The sequence below is a fragment of the Acanthaster planci genome, linkage group LG19 (genome assembly GCF_054643075.1).
Source record: "Acanthaster planci isolate LZ-2023a linkage group LG19, COTS_SCS, whole genome shotgun sequence".
Taxonomy (NCBI): Eukaryota; Metazoa; Echinodermata; class Asteroidea; order Valvatida; family Acanthasteridae; genus Acanthaster; species Acanthaster planci.
The window spans coordinates 11,029,615-11,045,113 of record NC_141795.1 but is presented as its reverse complement, the minus strand read 5'-3'; the positions used below and the strand labels follow the sequence as shown (position 1 = coordinate 11,045,113).

General features: G+C 40.4%; 1 protein-coding gene across 10 annotated transcripts in view; it reads left to right on the top strand.

Annotated features, from left to right (window-relative positions):
* Nucleotides 1-15,499, top strand: part of LOC110990340 (vesicle-associated membrane protein 7-like) — a 106,606-nt gene that overhangs the window by 19,800 nt on the left and 71,307 nt on the right. For 8 of the 10 annotated variants that reach the window (XR_015428377.1, XR_015428378.1, XR_015428379.1 and 5 more), the window contains exons 2-3: nt 5,512-5,727; nt 6,248-6,446. Coding sequence is in view for 5 of the 10 variants with exons in the window: in XM_087149146.1 (XP_087005272.1) it covers nt 5,579-5,727; nt 6,248-6,446 (348 nt within the window). In the remaining 5 variants the exon portion in view is untranslated. Of the gene's footprint in view, nt 1-5,508; nt 5,728-6,247; nt 6,447-15,499 lie in introns of all 10 variants that reach the window. The other 2 variants (XM_087149145.1, XM_087149144.1) reach the window with 1 other exon arrangement.

Below are 15,499 nucleotides of genomic sequence, written 5' to 3'. Positions count from 1 at the left end.
TGAGGCGAAAGAACAGTCGATCATTTACACGAAAAGACAGGCACAGAAAAATCAGTTATTAAAAACTGGTTAAAAAAGCAGGCTAATTGGCAAATTTACTTACCTTCACTTACATACATGTACGTACCGAGACCAATGACATTACAATCATAATCAGTCAAACCCAATTACGCGCACCAAATGGATATATTATATTTACTCTGGGATCAAGTTAAAAAAAAAACTTTCAAATACGTTTTGACCGTAGTAGACGTCGATTCGGAGTATAAAGAGGCAGCCCAGTTGACCAGTAAAACATCCGAGCAAACGTCTGAAGCCGTTTATTTTAATTTACGAGCATTCACCTCTGATTTGGCCTAAACTTATAATGGTAGACTCGGGGTCGGAATTTAAAGGCGAGTTTAAAACAGCTTTCGTTGAAAACCAAGTTATTCATCAATTTAAAGAAATCCGTCTCAAAATCAGACTTGGCTAATTTGCGTAACTCGGTATTTTTATCGATATTACTTTTCATCCAAGGCATCTGTTTAAATGACATGACACGATGCACCTGTTTTAATTCTATGCTGAGTTCTAAATATTTCTGTGAAGTTCGATAATGAACCACGTATTTATTTTTAGTGTTTAAAGTCGATACGAGTTTATCTATCGAAGTAATTTGCTCGCCGTAGAATATCAAGTCTTTTTGATGTTCTGACAGCCATTCATTCGGGATCGGTATATTTTCAGGTGTTAGTGAGAAGTCGTTTTGCTTATCGTGTAAGTGTCGCGGATAGTCTAACGTTACCTCGAGTATATAACCTTTTGATGCTCTTGGGTAAATTTTTTAGATGTATTCTGGGGTAAGTTACGTCCTGAATCCACCTAAAATGTTTAAAAGGCAAAGGCTGACTCATGGCCCAGCCGTATTAATTATTTGCGTCAAAATACATGATACGCGACTCTGGCTTATTTGGGTCGTAGTCTGGTAGGCCCGGATTGTTTGCCTTTGCATAGCACTTTGCACCCACGCTAGAAATGCCACCTCTTTTAGCCCTTTCAAAGAATAAGTGCTTGTCTATGCCTGTCACATCTAATGACTGCGTATGAATAACCACACAGCTTATGGATCTGGGTCTTGACCGTGTTTAGTGAGGTTGGGGGAAGGCGCTCTAAAACAGATTCAAAATCTGCATAAATTATAAAAGGGGCGTCTTGCTTGTTTTTATAATTTTCAAACTTGAGAATATTTTTGCCTTTGGCGGGTAATTCGACCTTGCACGCTGCTGCGTCAATTCCTTGACAGTCTGCTTGGTGCCGGGCGAGTCATTCTACATTTTGAAAATGTGACAGGCATTTGAAGCGCCAATATTTTTTGTGGCCTATTTATCAATGTCGCCCATCAAACGTGAGAAATTTTTAATCCAACAATAATGACTCGTTTCGCCTTTGGTAAAGTAGAGGAAATTGATGGGCTCTTTTTCGCATTTGGTCTTATAAAGCACATACATGTAAATCCCTTCTTTCTCAGTATAGCCAAACACATTAATGGCTGAATTATTCTGTGATTCGATGCGTGAAATTTGTGAAATTGGTGTTGGAAAATTTATATTTTTGAAATTTAGGCTGTCTTCTCTAGTCTAAGTCAAGGTGCGCTCGTTATTTATTTTGTAATTTGGGTTCGTTTCTAACTGATGCTTGACATTGTCTGAATATAATTTTAAAGCAGATCTCAATGCCCAACGGATGCACTCTTGGTCTTCTTTATTTTGGACATTGTTAATTGCAGTTTTGGCCGCTAAATATTTTGGGAGTGGAATATAAGTAGTGCCAACTGGATTATATTTCACCACGTTGATGTAAAAGGCGTGCACTTTATCAAACACCCAGCCCGAGCCTCTTTGCTCGTGAGCTTCCACGTCTTCTAAATGTTTGGCAAATTGTTGGGCTAAAACTTCTTTAATTTCCTTTTTTGAAAAGACCACTTTATTTTGGCTCGTAATTGTGAAAATGCCGAGTTTAGTTTCTACTCCTGGCTTTTCAATTTTGAACAGAATCTTAATGGACGTTTGTAATTTATAAGAGCCGATTTCCTTAAATTGGGCAAGTGCCTTGTCTTCAAAATATTTTCTATAAAAATAAAAAAAGTGGACCAAGTCGTCGGCATAGAAATCAGGTATCAGTTCCCAATATCTGTAGTTGCCTCTGAAGCACCTAATTCTTGGGATGTCCACTTCTTCAATCGCTTGTGGCTTAATGTAAGCCTTTATCACAAACTGTACCTTGTTACAATATGTATGACATACATTCGTTCTGTGCTCGAATATGCAGCACCCGTGTGGAGTTCAGGGCTCACACATAACCAGATTGAAGCCATCGAGGAAGTTCAGAAACGAGCCTGTAGAATAATTCTTGGTCCTAGCTATATTGGTTATGATCATGCCATGTTTGAATTGAAACTTCCGACCTTGTATGATAGAAGAGAAATGTTGAGTAGGAAATTTGCCCAATTGTGTGTTAACTCTGCTAGATTTGAATCCTGGTTCAAGCATAATAGCAGTTACCATGAAATGACCCTTAGAGAAAAGCGCCGTTTCGATCAACCTAAGTGTAGATTGGTGAGATATGCTGTCACCTGGCAAAACTCATGAATGAAACAAATGATGAAATTTATAGGTGAAAAACAAAATCAGTTCGCAAGGACCAATTTTGATTGATCACATCCATTTATGTTTTTTTTTTTCAATTTTAACCTTAATTCTCTTTTTTTTAGCTGTGCACATTTCCTTGGAACGTGGTTGTTTTTTTAATATTTATATCATTCTAACTTATGTGTATTTATAGATTAATGTAAAAGGAAATTTTGATTGTCTGTTTTTAAGTGTCTTTAAATATTTTTCTGTTTAAGTGTTTACCCTTAATGGCTTTTGAATCGTGTTAATCTTTTTCTCATTTTTGTAAACTCACATACAATTTGGCTTATTGGACACAAAGTGTGGGGTAAATAAAAATGAATTAATGAATGAATTAAATTATTTGGTCCCATTGTGACCAGAAAGTCTTGGACATATTATGACTAGAAAGTGGGACACAGTCTTCCACTCCTGAAGGCTGACTTTCTCCCTTTTCTTTCAACTTCATGAACCAACTCATACTGCTGTCCTGGAGCTGAGCCTCCCTCAGGGCTTCAGTCAAGAGGCCTGTTTGGGCAACTATGCCCCTAACCATAAAAATCACTTCCTTCAGGTTTTACCTGAGGTCATGCCTGCAGGACCACATTTCTCTTAGGGGTGCTGAGGTTGTAAATAAATTTTTAGTCCAAAGTCCAAAGCTTTCTACCGGGCAATGTTGAAATGACAAGAACCTAAATATCATAAGTACTCATTTCTGGGAATGCACTTTTTGGTAACCGATTTATTGTCAGAAGTTTTTAATAAAATTGATGTTTCAATGAACATGTAAGTTATGACCTTTAGGCTGCAAGCATGACCTTTAGGCTGCAAGCTTGAGCTCAGGTTACATTATTTCCATAGCAGACGTAGTTAGAAAATATACATAGTTGTAAATTTTCTAGGGTCAGTGATTGCACAAAGTCATTTCATTACCACTACTGACATAACCAAATAACCTTTGCAATTTGAAATATGGCCTGGTCCCGCGCTTTTATTAATTTATAAACATGTACAGACCAATGGTTCTCATAGGAATTGACAGGAATGCAGTTTATCAAATCTTGTCGTGAAGCTTGGGCTCCTTCATCCAAGCCTGAGGCACAGACAAAGCAAGGATTTCGTAGTCAGCTCCATCATGTGATACAACTAGGCTGACGTTTTTATCTCAAGCTTTGCCATGGTTTGAAAACACCAAAGAGTGACCATTATCACTATGTTGCCCTGCCCTGGTCATCACACGCTGTACACGGTACTTGCACCAGGCTCCCCAGCCAAATAGTCTGGATACCAGACCCGATAGTTCCAACTATTCTTGTCAAACATTTTTATTAATGGAATCTTTGGGCTGGGAACCAGACTACCCAGCCAAACAGAATGCACTAGTAAGCAGGAGGTCGTGGGTTCGGGTCCCACCCGAGTAAGCTTATGAGGTTTTTTCGCAAGCTCTCGGACAAGCACTGAGCATACGGTGCGTATTAATATATGTTGGGTAAGGGCAAAACCTGTTATATATAATTGCCATCTCCCCAACGCAAAAAAAAATACATCTTGAAAATAGTTCGCGGTACCCGCTGCTTAATTTGACTCGGACTGGCCAGCCGACCCCGGCAAGCTCGGTGGTCGAGTGGTTAAGACATCTGCAGTAGTAAGCCAAGCAAAAAAGAAAAAAAACCATCTTCTTTGTCATTACTAGAGTAGTGACTTAGGCTTGATTGAAACTCACCCTATTAACATTTTGTTACTGTTTTGATTTCATTGCATAGTGACCAACATTTCTAATCGCATCAAATGGTTTTAGAGATAAAACATAATTCAATTTGTTCATGATTACAATCATTTAATTCCTGCATCAAAAAGGAATCAATTCAAAACAAGTGGCTTGAGTGGACCAAAAATTCCTGCCAACTAAGATCGTGTGAAACATGTGAACCCATACTTCTTATCAATACTGTGGGTACTGAAAGACATTGAGTTGAAACAAAATTGCAATATTGTTGCCCCATTCAAAAAAAAAAAAGATTTAAAATTTTGATTGCAATAAGTGCTCTGCTGGAAAGATGTTCTGAGCATGGTGTTACTGTTACATGTAGGTGTGATTGGTCAATCTGCATTGTTGCCCAGTAGCGCTGCATGTTGAACAGATCCTGTTGTAAATTTTGAACTTTATTTCCCTTTTTATGCCCTGTAGAAAAGACGATGGGGCACACTGTTTCTGCCTTGATTTCTGAAAATGTTTCTGTTGCGGTACATGTAGTTGATAGATTTTATGTACATGCGACCTATGCACTCATTGTCATAGAACTACGGAAAACAGCACTCAAATTCCTAACTGTTTGAGACGGCCTAATTGTCTTGTCTTTTATAAGAGTTAGATGTAAGTTACCCATAATTTTCTGATGATATGACAAGGCAGTGAAAATTAAGTGTTATCCCTAATCAGCAGGATCAGCTGGAGTTTGTGAGCATCCAGCACATGCTGCATCATTGGGAACAGATGCGTGAAAGTCATGATATACATGTATCTGAATATTATTAGCATATACATGTATTTGATATTTGATATTGTGGCTGCAGATAATACTAAATTATAAAGGACAGTATCAGTAACACCTAAATGGTTTTTGAGGTGATGTGACATAACGTGAGACTACGATCAAGAGTGTCAAATGCAGCACACAGCACAACTAAGAAAATGGCCTTGTCCAGAGTTTTCAAAATGTCGTTTTTAACACATGTACATGTATAGTCATGCTGTCTGTGTGCTGTGGTATGTTCTGTAAGCAGGTTGGAATGGGTCTGCGAGAGAATGTTTGTTAATAAGTTTGCTGAGCTGGTTTCCTTTCTTTTTTATTTTCAGCAGTCTGCGTGATACTCACTCTGATGTCATATCCTCCTAACACTCTGTACCTCAAACACCACACCACAGAATGACGATCTTGTACAGTTGTATAGCTAGGGGTGGTACCCTCCTGGTGGAAAACTCTGCGAGCTCTGAGCACAAGTTTTCCAGTGTGTGTCAGTCAATGCTGCAGAACATCCCATATAAGGATTCAAAAATGGTCTACACATCAGATCAGTAAGAACCTGCTAGGTGACATTTCCAGACTGACCCTAATGTTTGTGAATAAAAAAATTGGTAAAGTTCAAAATTAATTAAATGCACATGTATGTGAGCGACCTTATTTGAGGAGTTCAATTTGAATAGAATATTAAAAAAGACCCGTGTCATTTCAGGCAGTGGATAATCTTTTTGTTAACCTCTTCCTTTAATATTCTAATTGTATGATAGCTATTCCCAAAAAATATTGAAATTGCCTTTCCAACATCAAAACCTTTACTGATGTTTGAAAGTCCACATGAAAATTCTAGTGGATGGAATTCAATGTTGAATGATTTGAATCAAGCTGTCCATTGTTTGAGTGCTTACTAGTTTTAAAATAATTTTGAATCCATGTCACATTCTCTTCTGAGTTCCTCCTTGTGTCGGTCATCTTGGTCATTAATTTGCTGCTTCCTTTCCAAAAGTTAAGAGTAGATCAGACAACATCTAAAAACCACTTTTAGAATTACCATCACCTTTATTTACCTCATTCTAGATATATGTTCCCAGTGATTGTACAAGATGGCATCACATACTTGTGTGCGACCACCCCAGATTTTAGCAAGCAGAAATCCCATGCCTTCCTCAGTGAGATCATCCGACGCATCACATCCTCCAGCCTGGGACAGCGTGTCCAGCATGCTAGAGAGCAGGAGCTGGATAGAGACTTCAGCATTGTCCTCAGCCAGGAAATGGTGCGTTTTCAATTTTTTTAAACAAAATGCATGTAAGACTGGGGCAAAGTTTATGGAGCTGTTACACCTAGAATTACATGCTCATGAAATATGTAGTCATCCATAATGCCATATAGTGTACTGGACGTTTCATTTCTATTCACAGCTGAATCAGAGTAACCATTTTTTTTTTTTTGTCTTTTCCCTGGCAATATGACCTGTCTTATGACAAAGAAAACAAGTTCTAGGTTCTCGCTGGTTAGTAATGGGTGACACATTCGATTTACCCGTTTGAGCGGTTTTCACACCCATGTGCGAGGACTTAAGATCAGGTAATTTATTGGGGTTACCAGTCTTTCGAACCTGATATTGCTGGTCTCGAAACCGGTTGGCACTGGCTGGAGGAAAGAAAATTCCCGGTTTGTCTAATGCAAACACTCCACCCCTTGCCTCGATGTAGTGATCAGCGAGTTCGGCCATGGCTCCAACACTCTTTGGTTGCCTCTCCAGAAGAAACAATGATAACTCAAGACTGCAACCATTGATAAATTGCTCACGTAACAACAAATCTTTCAGGCCAGCAAAAGTTTGATCGATTTTAGCTAATTCAGTCCACCTACAGATATAGTTATCTAACCTAACCGCAAACTGTCTGGGACTCTCAAACTTATCTGGCCGGGCAGTCCGGAACCTTTTCCTGAATCCTTCTTCAGTGAAATTAAACCTCTTTAGCAAGGCATCTTTTAACGAAAGATAGTTATCAGATTCACCATGCGGCATTCTGAGATAGACTTCAAGTGCTTTGCCTTTCAATAAGGCACTCAGATTCACAGCCCAGTTTTTCATAGGCCAACTTTGTGCCGTAGCATATCGCTCAAACCTCTTCAAAAAAGCATCCAAATCATCTTTCTCCTCATCAAAACAGGGAAGTTTAGGTACAACACTTTTAGTCTTACTGAAAGGTGCACTATCAGTTTCAGTTTTGCCCCGAGTCATGGTCTGTAACTGAATTTGTAAGGCATACACCTCTTGCTGTTGTCGAGCAATTTCCAATTGTTCCGCCCGTGCTTCCCTATCGGCCGCCTCCTTCTCTTTTCTCTGCCTTACCATTATTTGGTGGAGAATCCAGGTTTTAGTCGCATGATGTGTGTTCTGCTCCAAGACACACAGTCTATGGGAACTTTAACAAGGAGATCACTTCACACAAAATTTTTATATTTACACCATATACATCTAAATTTATTCAAAACAATAATTATGCACAACTTGAAATTGCAGGGGAAATATCTGAAAATGTCCCTCAATGCAGAACTTGGCCCATGACCATAGAACGGCAAATTCAGCAATCGTACTAGATTTATCTTACAATTAAATTTCCTGCCCAATTCTTATTTTACACGGTCAAATTCCTCTATACGAATTATTCAATATTTGCAATGCTCAACCATCAATTCACGTTAAAAAACTGTCAGTTTCTTGTACAACCTTTCTTCATATGAACAGTTCTAGAATCCTTATTTTGCCGGTCAATTCTCAAGGCTCAATGTTAAAACGTCTAACCACACAATCCGTCCGCACTGTGGAGGATATATATATAGTAAATTAGCCAGAGTTACTTCAAACTGCAATTCCTTACTTAATATCTAGACAAGTCAAATAAGTCGAACAATTTATACGTTTATAACCAAAATATCACAATACCACAAGTAGTTTACCACAAGGGTGACATTTATGCAGCAAAGAATCAGTACATTTCCCACGACGTGTGACTTTTAAACAGGTGCAACAAACCAAATAAATCAATTATCTCGAACTTTCAATCCTCTTCACAAGATAAAGCCAAATACAGAGGGAATCAAAAAAATTAATCAGAATATTATACAACAATAAGAAATTATTTATGTAGGGGAGATTTGCAGTGGTGCTCGTCACAGCTACGGTGGTCCCACACCCATCGTCCAGATCGCCAAGGCTAGTTGAATTGCCAGAGCAGGACGACGCTGTGGAGAGCCGCCTGTAGTTTCATCTACACAGGTTCGGGAACAGCGAGGCTTCACTCTGCCAGTGGAGTTCCCGGCAGCAAAGACTCTCTCCAGGCTTCACAGATTAACTGGCTGCCTACAACATCAGGGATCCGCTGATCCATGTACTTCATATAAGGACCATCTACAATAGACAATCATCAAACTACGCCTTGCCAAAACGAGTACAACAACAACTCTGTCAAGATGGCACATTACATCAATTCCAAGCAATTAAAATAGAAAACCATAAGGTATAACTTACGACTGCCGTTATTCCGCCGACATATGCTTGTCCGAGCTACCCCCAAGACTTCACAGAGCCTCAATCATCTGTGCCAATAGCCAAGGGACGGCACAAGCTAACCAAAATGGCTAAGTCAGCATAAATCAGAACACCGTGTTCCCTCTACCGCAACATGTAGCAAATCTCACCCCACACCCTGTTTAATCAATCCTTATATACATTCACACCCACATTCAGCAAGTGCCAAGGGTGCACTCATGCACGCCCCTGCATTCCAAAGCTGGGCTAGGGCTAACACAAAGGTGAACTAAGTTAATAAATACAAAACTACAATAGCCAACAGCAATCATGGTCCTGCCAGGGAAAAGACTAAAAAAGAAAAAATGGTTACTCGATTCAGCTGTGACATCCTCAGCCAGGAAATGGTGCGTTTTCAATTTTTTTAAACAAAATGCATGTAAGACTGGAGCAAAGTTTATGGAGCTGTTACACCCAGAATTACATGCTCATGAAATATGTAGTCATCCATAATGCCATATAGTGTACTGGACGTTTCATTTCTATTGAGTATAGAACATGAATTTTCTAAGTGTGAGGTCAAATTTCCTGCTTTGTAGCTTTGTGAAATGAAATGTTAGAGTGACCAGCCTTAAATTCAACTTGAAAGGTCATGATGTATGTGATTCATAAATTTACAAAATCAGAAACAATAAATTTGGAAGGATAATGGATGTGATGGAAGCTGAGATGTGATGCAATTCTCAAAATTCCTTGTGACGCAGATGAACAGCTGCGTCGATTCTCTGAGCTAAGTGTAGGTTTATTCAAATAACCGAGAATGGGTTTCCCTCCCTCGTAACAGTTATTTTCTTTAGTGGCAGCGACGGCAATCTGACAAGTCCAAGTCTAGTCCTAGCCCGAACAATAACAACAAATCAAGACCCAAAGTTCAGCATACCTAGCAACGAATTTAATCTCGTGCTACCTAATTGGGCTACAAAAACTCCTAAAAGTGCACTAAGCATGGGTGAATAATACTCGCACACCCAAGACCTAGATAAAGTGCACCCAACAAGTAATCGCTAAAAAATGCACCGACGTGCGATTACTGCTTGCACCGTAATGCGTGCACAGCGGAGGCGCCCAACTTGAAGATTATAAAAACAAACAACATGATGTAGGAGCTCACATGTGCACTAGGAGTTTCTTCGTACAAACGGCTTAAACTAAGTCAGCGGATACGGGAAGTAAACTAATTTTTGCTACAATAGAATTTGTAGGTACATGTACATGTAGGAAAGCAAATACAACTAAAGTGGTTCATCTGTTCATGGAAAGGAATGGAAGCTTTTTTGCTTATTATTATCCTCACATGATGTCAATTTTCATCTACATGTAGAACACATGTACACAATGTACATATACATGTACATGTAACTGCAAGATTTCAACCTAATCAGATTTGTGGTTCAGAAGGTATAGTACATGTAATTTAAAGAGGGCACCTTTAATGGTCATGACTTGTCACTTGATGATGTCACAATCACATCAGGTCAGTTTTCATCAATAACGCATCCCTTTCTACATGTAGCTACATGTACATGCATGGATTTAACCATTAGACATGTGGTTTAGAAGATACAGGGCTTTAAAGGTTGTATCTTTATTGTCATGTGACGCGTCAAATGATCATGTCATCACATGGTGTCAATTTTCGTCAGTAACACTTTCCTCTCTAGCTACATGTATCTGCAAGGTTTCAACCCAATTGGACATGCATGTATACTTCAGGAGATACATGTATAGTAATTTAAACGCTGTGCCTTTAATGTCACTGACTTATAAATACTCGATCCTAATAACATGATACAGCCTGGGAAGTGGTGAACAGGGATCACACGAAGAGGATATAGCTTTTTGAACATAAATCATGAAACAAATGAAATAGGGAAACTGACTATCACCTACAGTGCAGGTCAGAATTTTAGCCGACATGCTAACACGATCAGTGAGCCTGACACGCTGTTCAATGCACGCTTTGCGGTTTTTACTGTGCATTGCTGGTCCAATGCACGATAAGCCTGATCCAGGACCTCATCATCTCGGCAGGGCTTGTGACTGCAGACTGCAAAGGTGACTGACAACGTGTAGTGAACCACTGCACACGCAGGGCCGTTGCTCCATCTTTCTGTATGTTTGTACAGTATAGTACAGCCCAAAAGTTTCTCCGAAAACTCGTGAGGGGCCTGTTTGAACTCGGGAGTAACGAGTGAGGGCCCTTGGTAAACACTTGTGAGTTTGCGAGCAGTAAACGATTGAAGTTCAAGACGAGTATGAGCGCTCCTTCCGTATCCCTCACAGTACATGTAAACCGTTACGCGGTACCTCCGTCGCGCCGTACCACAAACCAGAACCTACGGCTGCTTTGTTTTATTATTCCTGAAAATTTGGTGGCCATCGGTGGAGAGTTTTCAACCACATTTCTTTTTGTTCCGAAGATTATGCAAAATTTGCAAACGATGTGTAATTAACGTCACAACTACCCAAAAATGCATGGAGATATCACTAAAACGTGGCATGAAATAATACAAACTGCATCTTGAATTCCTTGATGCATAATCTTGGAATAGATGGCTGTGATTACAGATATAGTACCACAAACCGGTCGGTCTAAACCAGTAAGTCTATCATTTTCCAGAAGGTGAACTGCAATTTTTGGTCAAACTCGAAACCTTTTCTGAGATGAAGGAACATACATGTATACCTGGTCCCCGTACTACTTGCCCATTTTCTGATGATTCCGTCCAGTCTAAGTCACTTTAAGACTGAAATTCTTCCCCCTCCCCCAAAATCCACTTCAACAGATTTTATAAATCCTTAATGACAACTCAAAATCCACCAGCCCCCCGCAAAAAAGGCCTAAGTTTTATTTATTTATTTACTTTTTTCCCAAAAATGAGCTATGATGAATCTTATCCGGAAAAATTGGCGATGGCGGCATGTATTTAACATACATTTTGATTGGTCAATTGGCCACTGCACGGTGCGCAACAAATTTTGGGATTGGATGAATTTCTTTTGTGATTTCTGAGACGTCCACAAACGATTTAGTGATATTTGTTCGTCGCCCATGGCACCCCAAAGCCTTGACTTGACTACGTCAAAATCCTCCATGACGATCTGGGTTTTCTCTGTGGATGTTGTACATGTACATGTATGCATGTTCTTCCTGTATGAAAGGAATATTGTATTGCAATGGGCTACTTTCTTAAACTAGTTTTTATGGCAAGAATATTTAAATTTCAACCAATTTGTCATCCCCAAATTCATGTTTAAGCAATATTTTTCAAGACATAGCTTTTAGTGCAAGTTTTTAAATGGGACGATATACATAGCACTGACACGATGAATTGGCTGCTTGTGTTAATTATATCAAGATAAGATAAATTTGAAACCCCCTTTTTCTGGTTTTTTTTTTCTCCGACTGCATCTATAGGCCGACTGCCACTCCCAGATGCAAACAGTAAACACCTCAGGGGAATTTTATTAGGAAATGTTTCCCCATAATTGCACCGATCCATTCCCCTGTAATATGTTGAAATCAGCACAGGCAGTAGAAATTGTGATCAACACAATGAGGCCTTTTTTTGCGATAAGCACAAGGTAGACTCCCAGGTGTTAGGCAGTTATAAAATGCTAGGCTACCCGTTGCAGAAATGGTCCCTGGATGATCTTGTTATGTAGTGTAATACGCATGCACAAGTTGACATGATCTACATGTTTTAATTATGTTTGTGTTCTTGTGGCAGAATCAAAGTTTTGTGAGTTAGTAGCCGAGCCGTTACTTCGATGCTTTAACTTTTATCCGTAGTGTTACATTTTGATCATGATGCTCTTGATAATAAATCAGTGTTAGGACACAACAGTTGGCGACGAGGATAAAATAGCTAAAGGGACAGTAGCAGGGACTGAGTGAGGGTGCTATTTAATTGCCGAAAACTCAACCGCGATTGTGACCATGGGCCATGGAACTACGGATGATGGCGACGACGCGACGTTCGAGCCCATATGCCTAGACTAGCCAGCCTAGCCAGCCATCGTAGCCTAGCACATGCACATGTTTAGCACAGTGCTATTCCGTCAACGGGATGACTCTCCATGCCTGCCTGCAGGCAGCCACTGAGCATCAGTAATGGGTTGCACCAGCCGTAACTGTGCTTGTTGAAACCCAGTCGCAGCAGCAATGCAAGACTGAGTCGTCGATGTTCGACCCGCCCATAGCCTGGAGAAAGCCAAACCAGACAGACTTCCCCTCGCTGAGTCCAGCCCGGTTTCGTTTTCAACTTCCAAGCCATCTCTGGAAAGCCATTGGATGACCTGCCCGAGTCACTCGGATAGAAATGCCAGCCACCCCGCAGAAGGCAAATCACTACCCATATGACTAATGAGCTCGCCCGGCTTTGATTTCTAAGCCACCTGTTGAGTAACCATGCCGCCCCCCAGGAAAAGCCCAGCTTGTGGAGGGACCAGGAAACAAGCCAGACTTAATTTAAAGCTTTACACAACTTTCAGCAGCACACATGTACGTAAGCAAAATTAGCTAATGCCTAGCACTATACGTACACATGGAGGAACGCCAACACTGTGAACTTGGCGAAGAGGGTTGAGTGAAGCCAATGGAATAGCCTTACTTCGTTATGTGCAGGGCCCCCAGACTCGAACTCGTACTACATAAGTTGCAGAGTGTATTACCGAGTCAACAGAAGAGCCAACAGCTGCTCAAGACATCCCACCACTGTGGACTGTGTATGTACTACGGACAGCCTACACGTATCAATGTGAACTTGTTACATATATTGGTACGTACATGTACGTGACATTCGTGAAACAAGTCAAATAGACTGTGGTTATGAATCGATGTTGTTTGGAATTTCCAAGTGAACTAAAAAAAAAAAGCCTGTGTGTTACCAAGACAGTACATACGTGACATACTGGTACATGTAGCCTGTAAAATGTTTTAGACCTGACATTTTAGCCTGTGTTATTCGATACATGTTCGATAATTGTTGGAGATCGTGTTCGTTTTGTAGCATGTGTAAATAACTGTTCAGAATTGTGTGTTCAATATTCCATTGCCGTTAGAAATTTGTAAATTGTAAGCTGTAACTTGCAAGCTATAGGTTAAACGTTCTAAATTAGATATCCACAATGGCAACCAAGTAGCCCAGGAATTATTGGTACAATACCCACTTGGGATGATACAAGTTGTAAGTTTGAGGAATGGGTAGAAATTCTTGAGGCATGATTCAAGACTAATAGTATAAGTTATAATGGTAAGAAACGTGCCGTACTATTAACTAGTGTTGGGACTAAGGGCTACCATACACTAACAGCTTTGTTGCAGCCAGAAAAGCCTACAGAGAAAACTTACAAGGAGTGTATACTGCGTTGACAAAACATTATTCACCCAAGCCGAGTGAAGTAGTGTTAAAATACCATTTTTTTTAAGGAAGCAACAGGAAGGTGAAACAATCACCCAGTTTGTTGCAGGATTACGACAGCTTAGTGATGGATGTAAGTTTACTGAATTAAATAATATGTTACAAGACTGTTTGGTTGTAGGATGTAGGGATAATACAATCCAAAAATACATGAAGCACATGAAGCACAGTTTACATTTGAGAAAAGCCTAACTATTGCCTCAGCCATGGAAATAGCAAATAGAGATGCTGAAGACTTATATCAAATATCTAACCCAGTTAGTCTCCCGGAGAAAGTCAATAAGGGGTAGCCACCAAGAAAGCCCAAGGCCAAGCCAGCTAACTTCAAGCAAGCCGGTGACCCATTGGCAAATCGATACACCAAAGTTCCTAAACCCAAGATGGAAGCTGCTTACCAGTCACATGACCAGAGGTGCTGGCGCTGTGGAGGGCAACACATAGCGAAAGATTGTCCGTTCATCAAAGCAAAGTGCCACAAGTGTGAGCAAACTGGTCACACAAAAAGTCAGTGTGAAAAAATAAAGAGTTACCGTGAAAAGAGGTATGGCAATAAATCCGGTGGTCAGCGACCTTACCATCTGGATGAAGAGGACAGTGATATCCATGAGGACTACACAGGCCTAAGTCACCTAGAGCTTGGAGGTGTAGTCAACAAGCTTTCGTCAAAGCCCTACACTGTGCTGTTGGATGTTAACAGTCACAGCCTTTCCATGGAAATTGACACGGGCAGCCAGTGGACTATCATTTCAGCACAAACGTTTGCAAGCATTGGCAAGTCATCTAACATCCGCCCTAGCAAAGCCACCCTCAAGACCTATACAGGGACAAAAGTGCCCATTGTGGGTGAAGCCCTTGTTGCTGTGAAGTATGCCACTCAGCAGCCTAAGACTTTGCCATTACTAGTGGTTCAAGAGGGGGCTAGCCTAGTTGGCCGCCAGTGGATTGAGCAGCTCCCACTGCCATTAGTTGAAGTGTTACCTTGCCATAGTGTAAAAGAGATTGCCAGCAGCAACGAAACCATTTCGGACCTGAATAAGATTCTGGAAGACCACCAGATGTTGTTTGATGATAACAAACTAAGCCTATTAAAGGGGTTTAAGGCCAAAGTATACCCCGTCAAGGAAGAGCCCAGGTTTTTCAAAGCTTTGCCCGTGCCCTATGCCACTAGAAAGAGGGTCGACGGCTGCTTGGATGAGATGGTACAGCATGGAGTAATAGAAGCAGTCAAGTACTCCGACTATGCCTGCCCCATCTTTGTGGCCCCAAAGCCCAGTGGTCAGATCAGAAGATGTGGAAACTACAAGG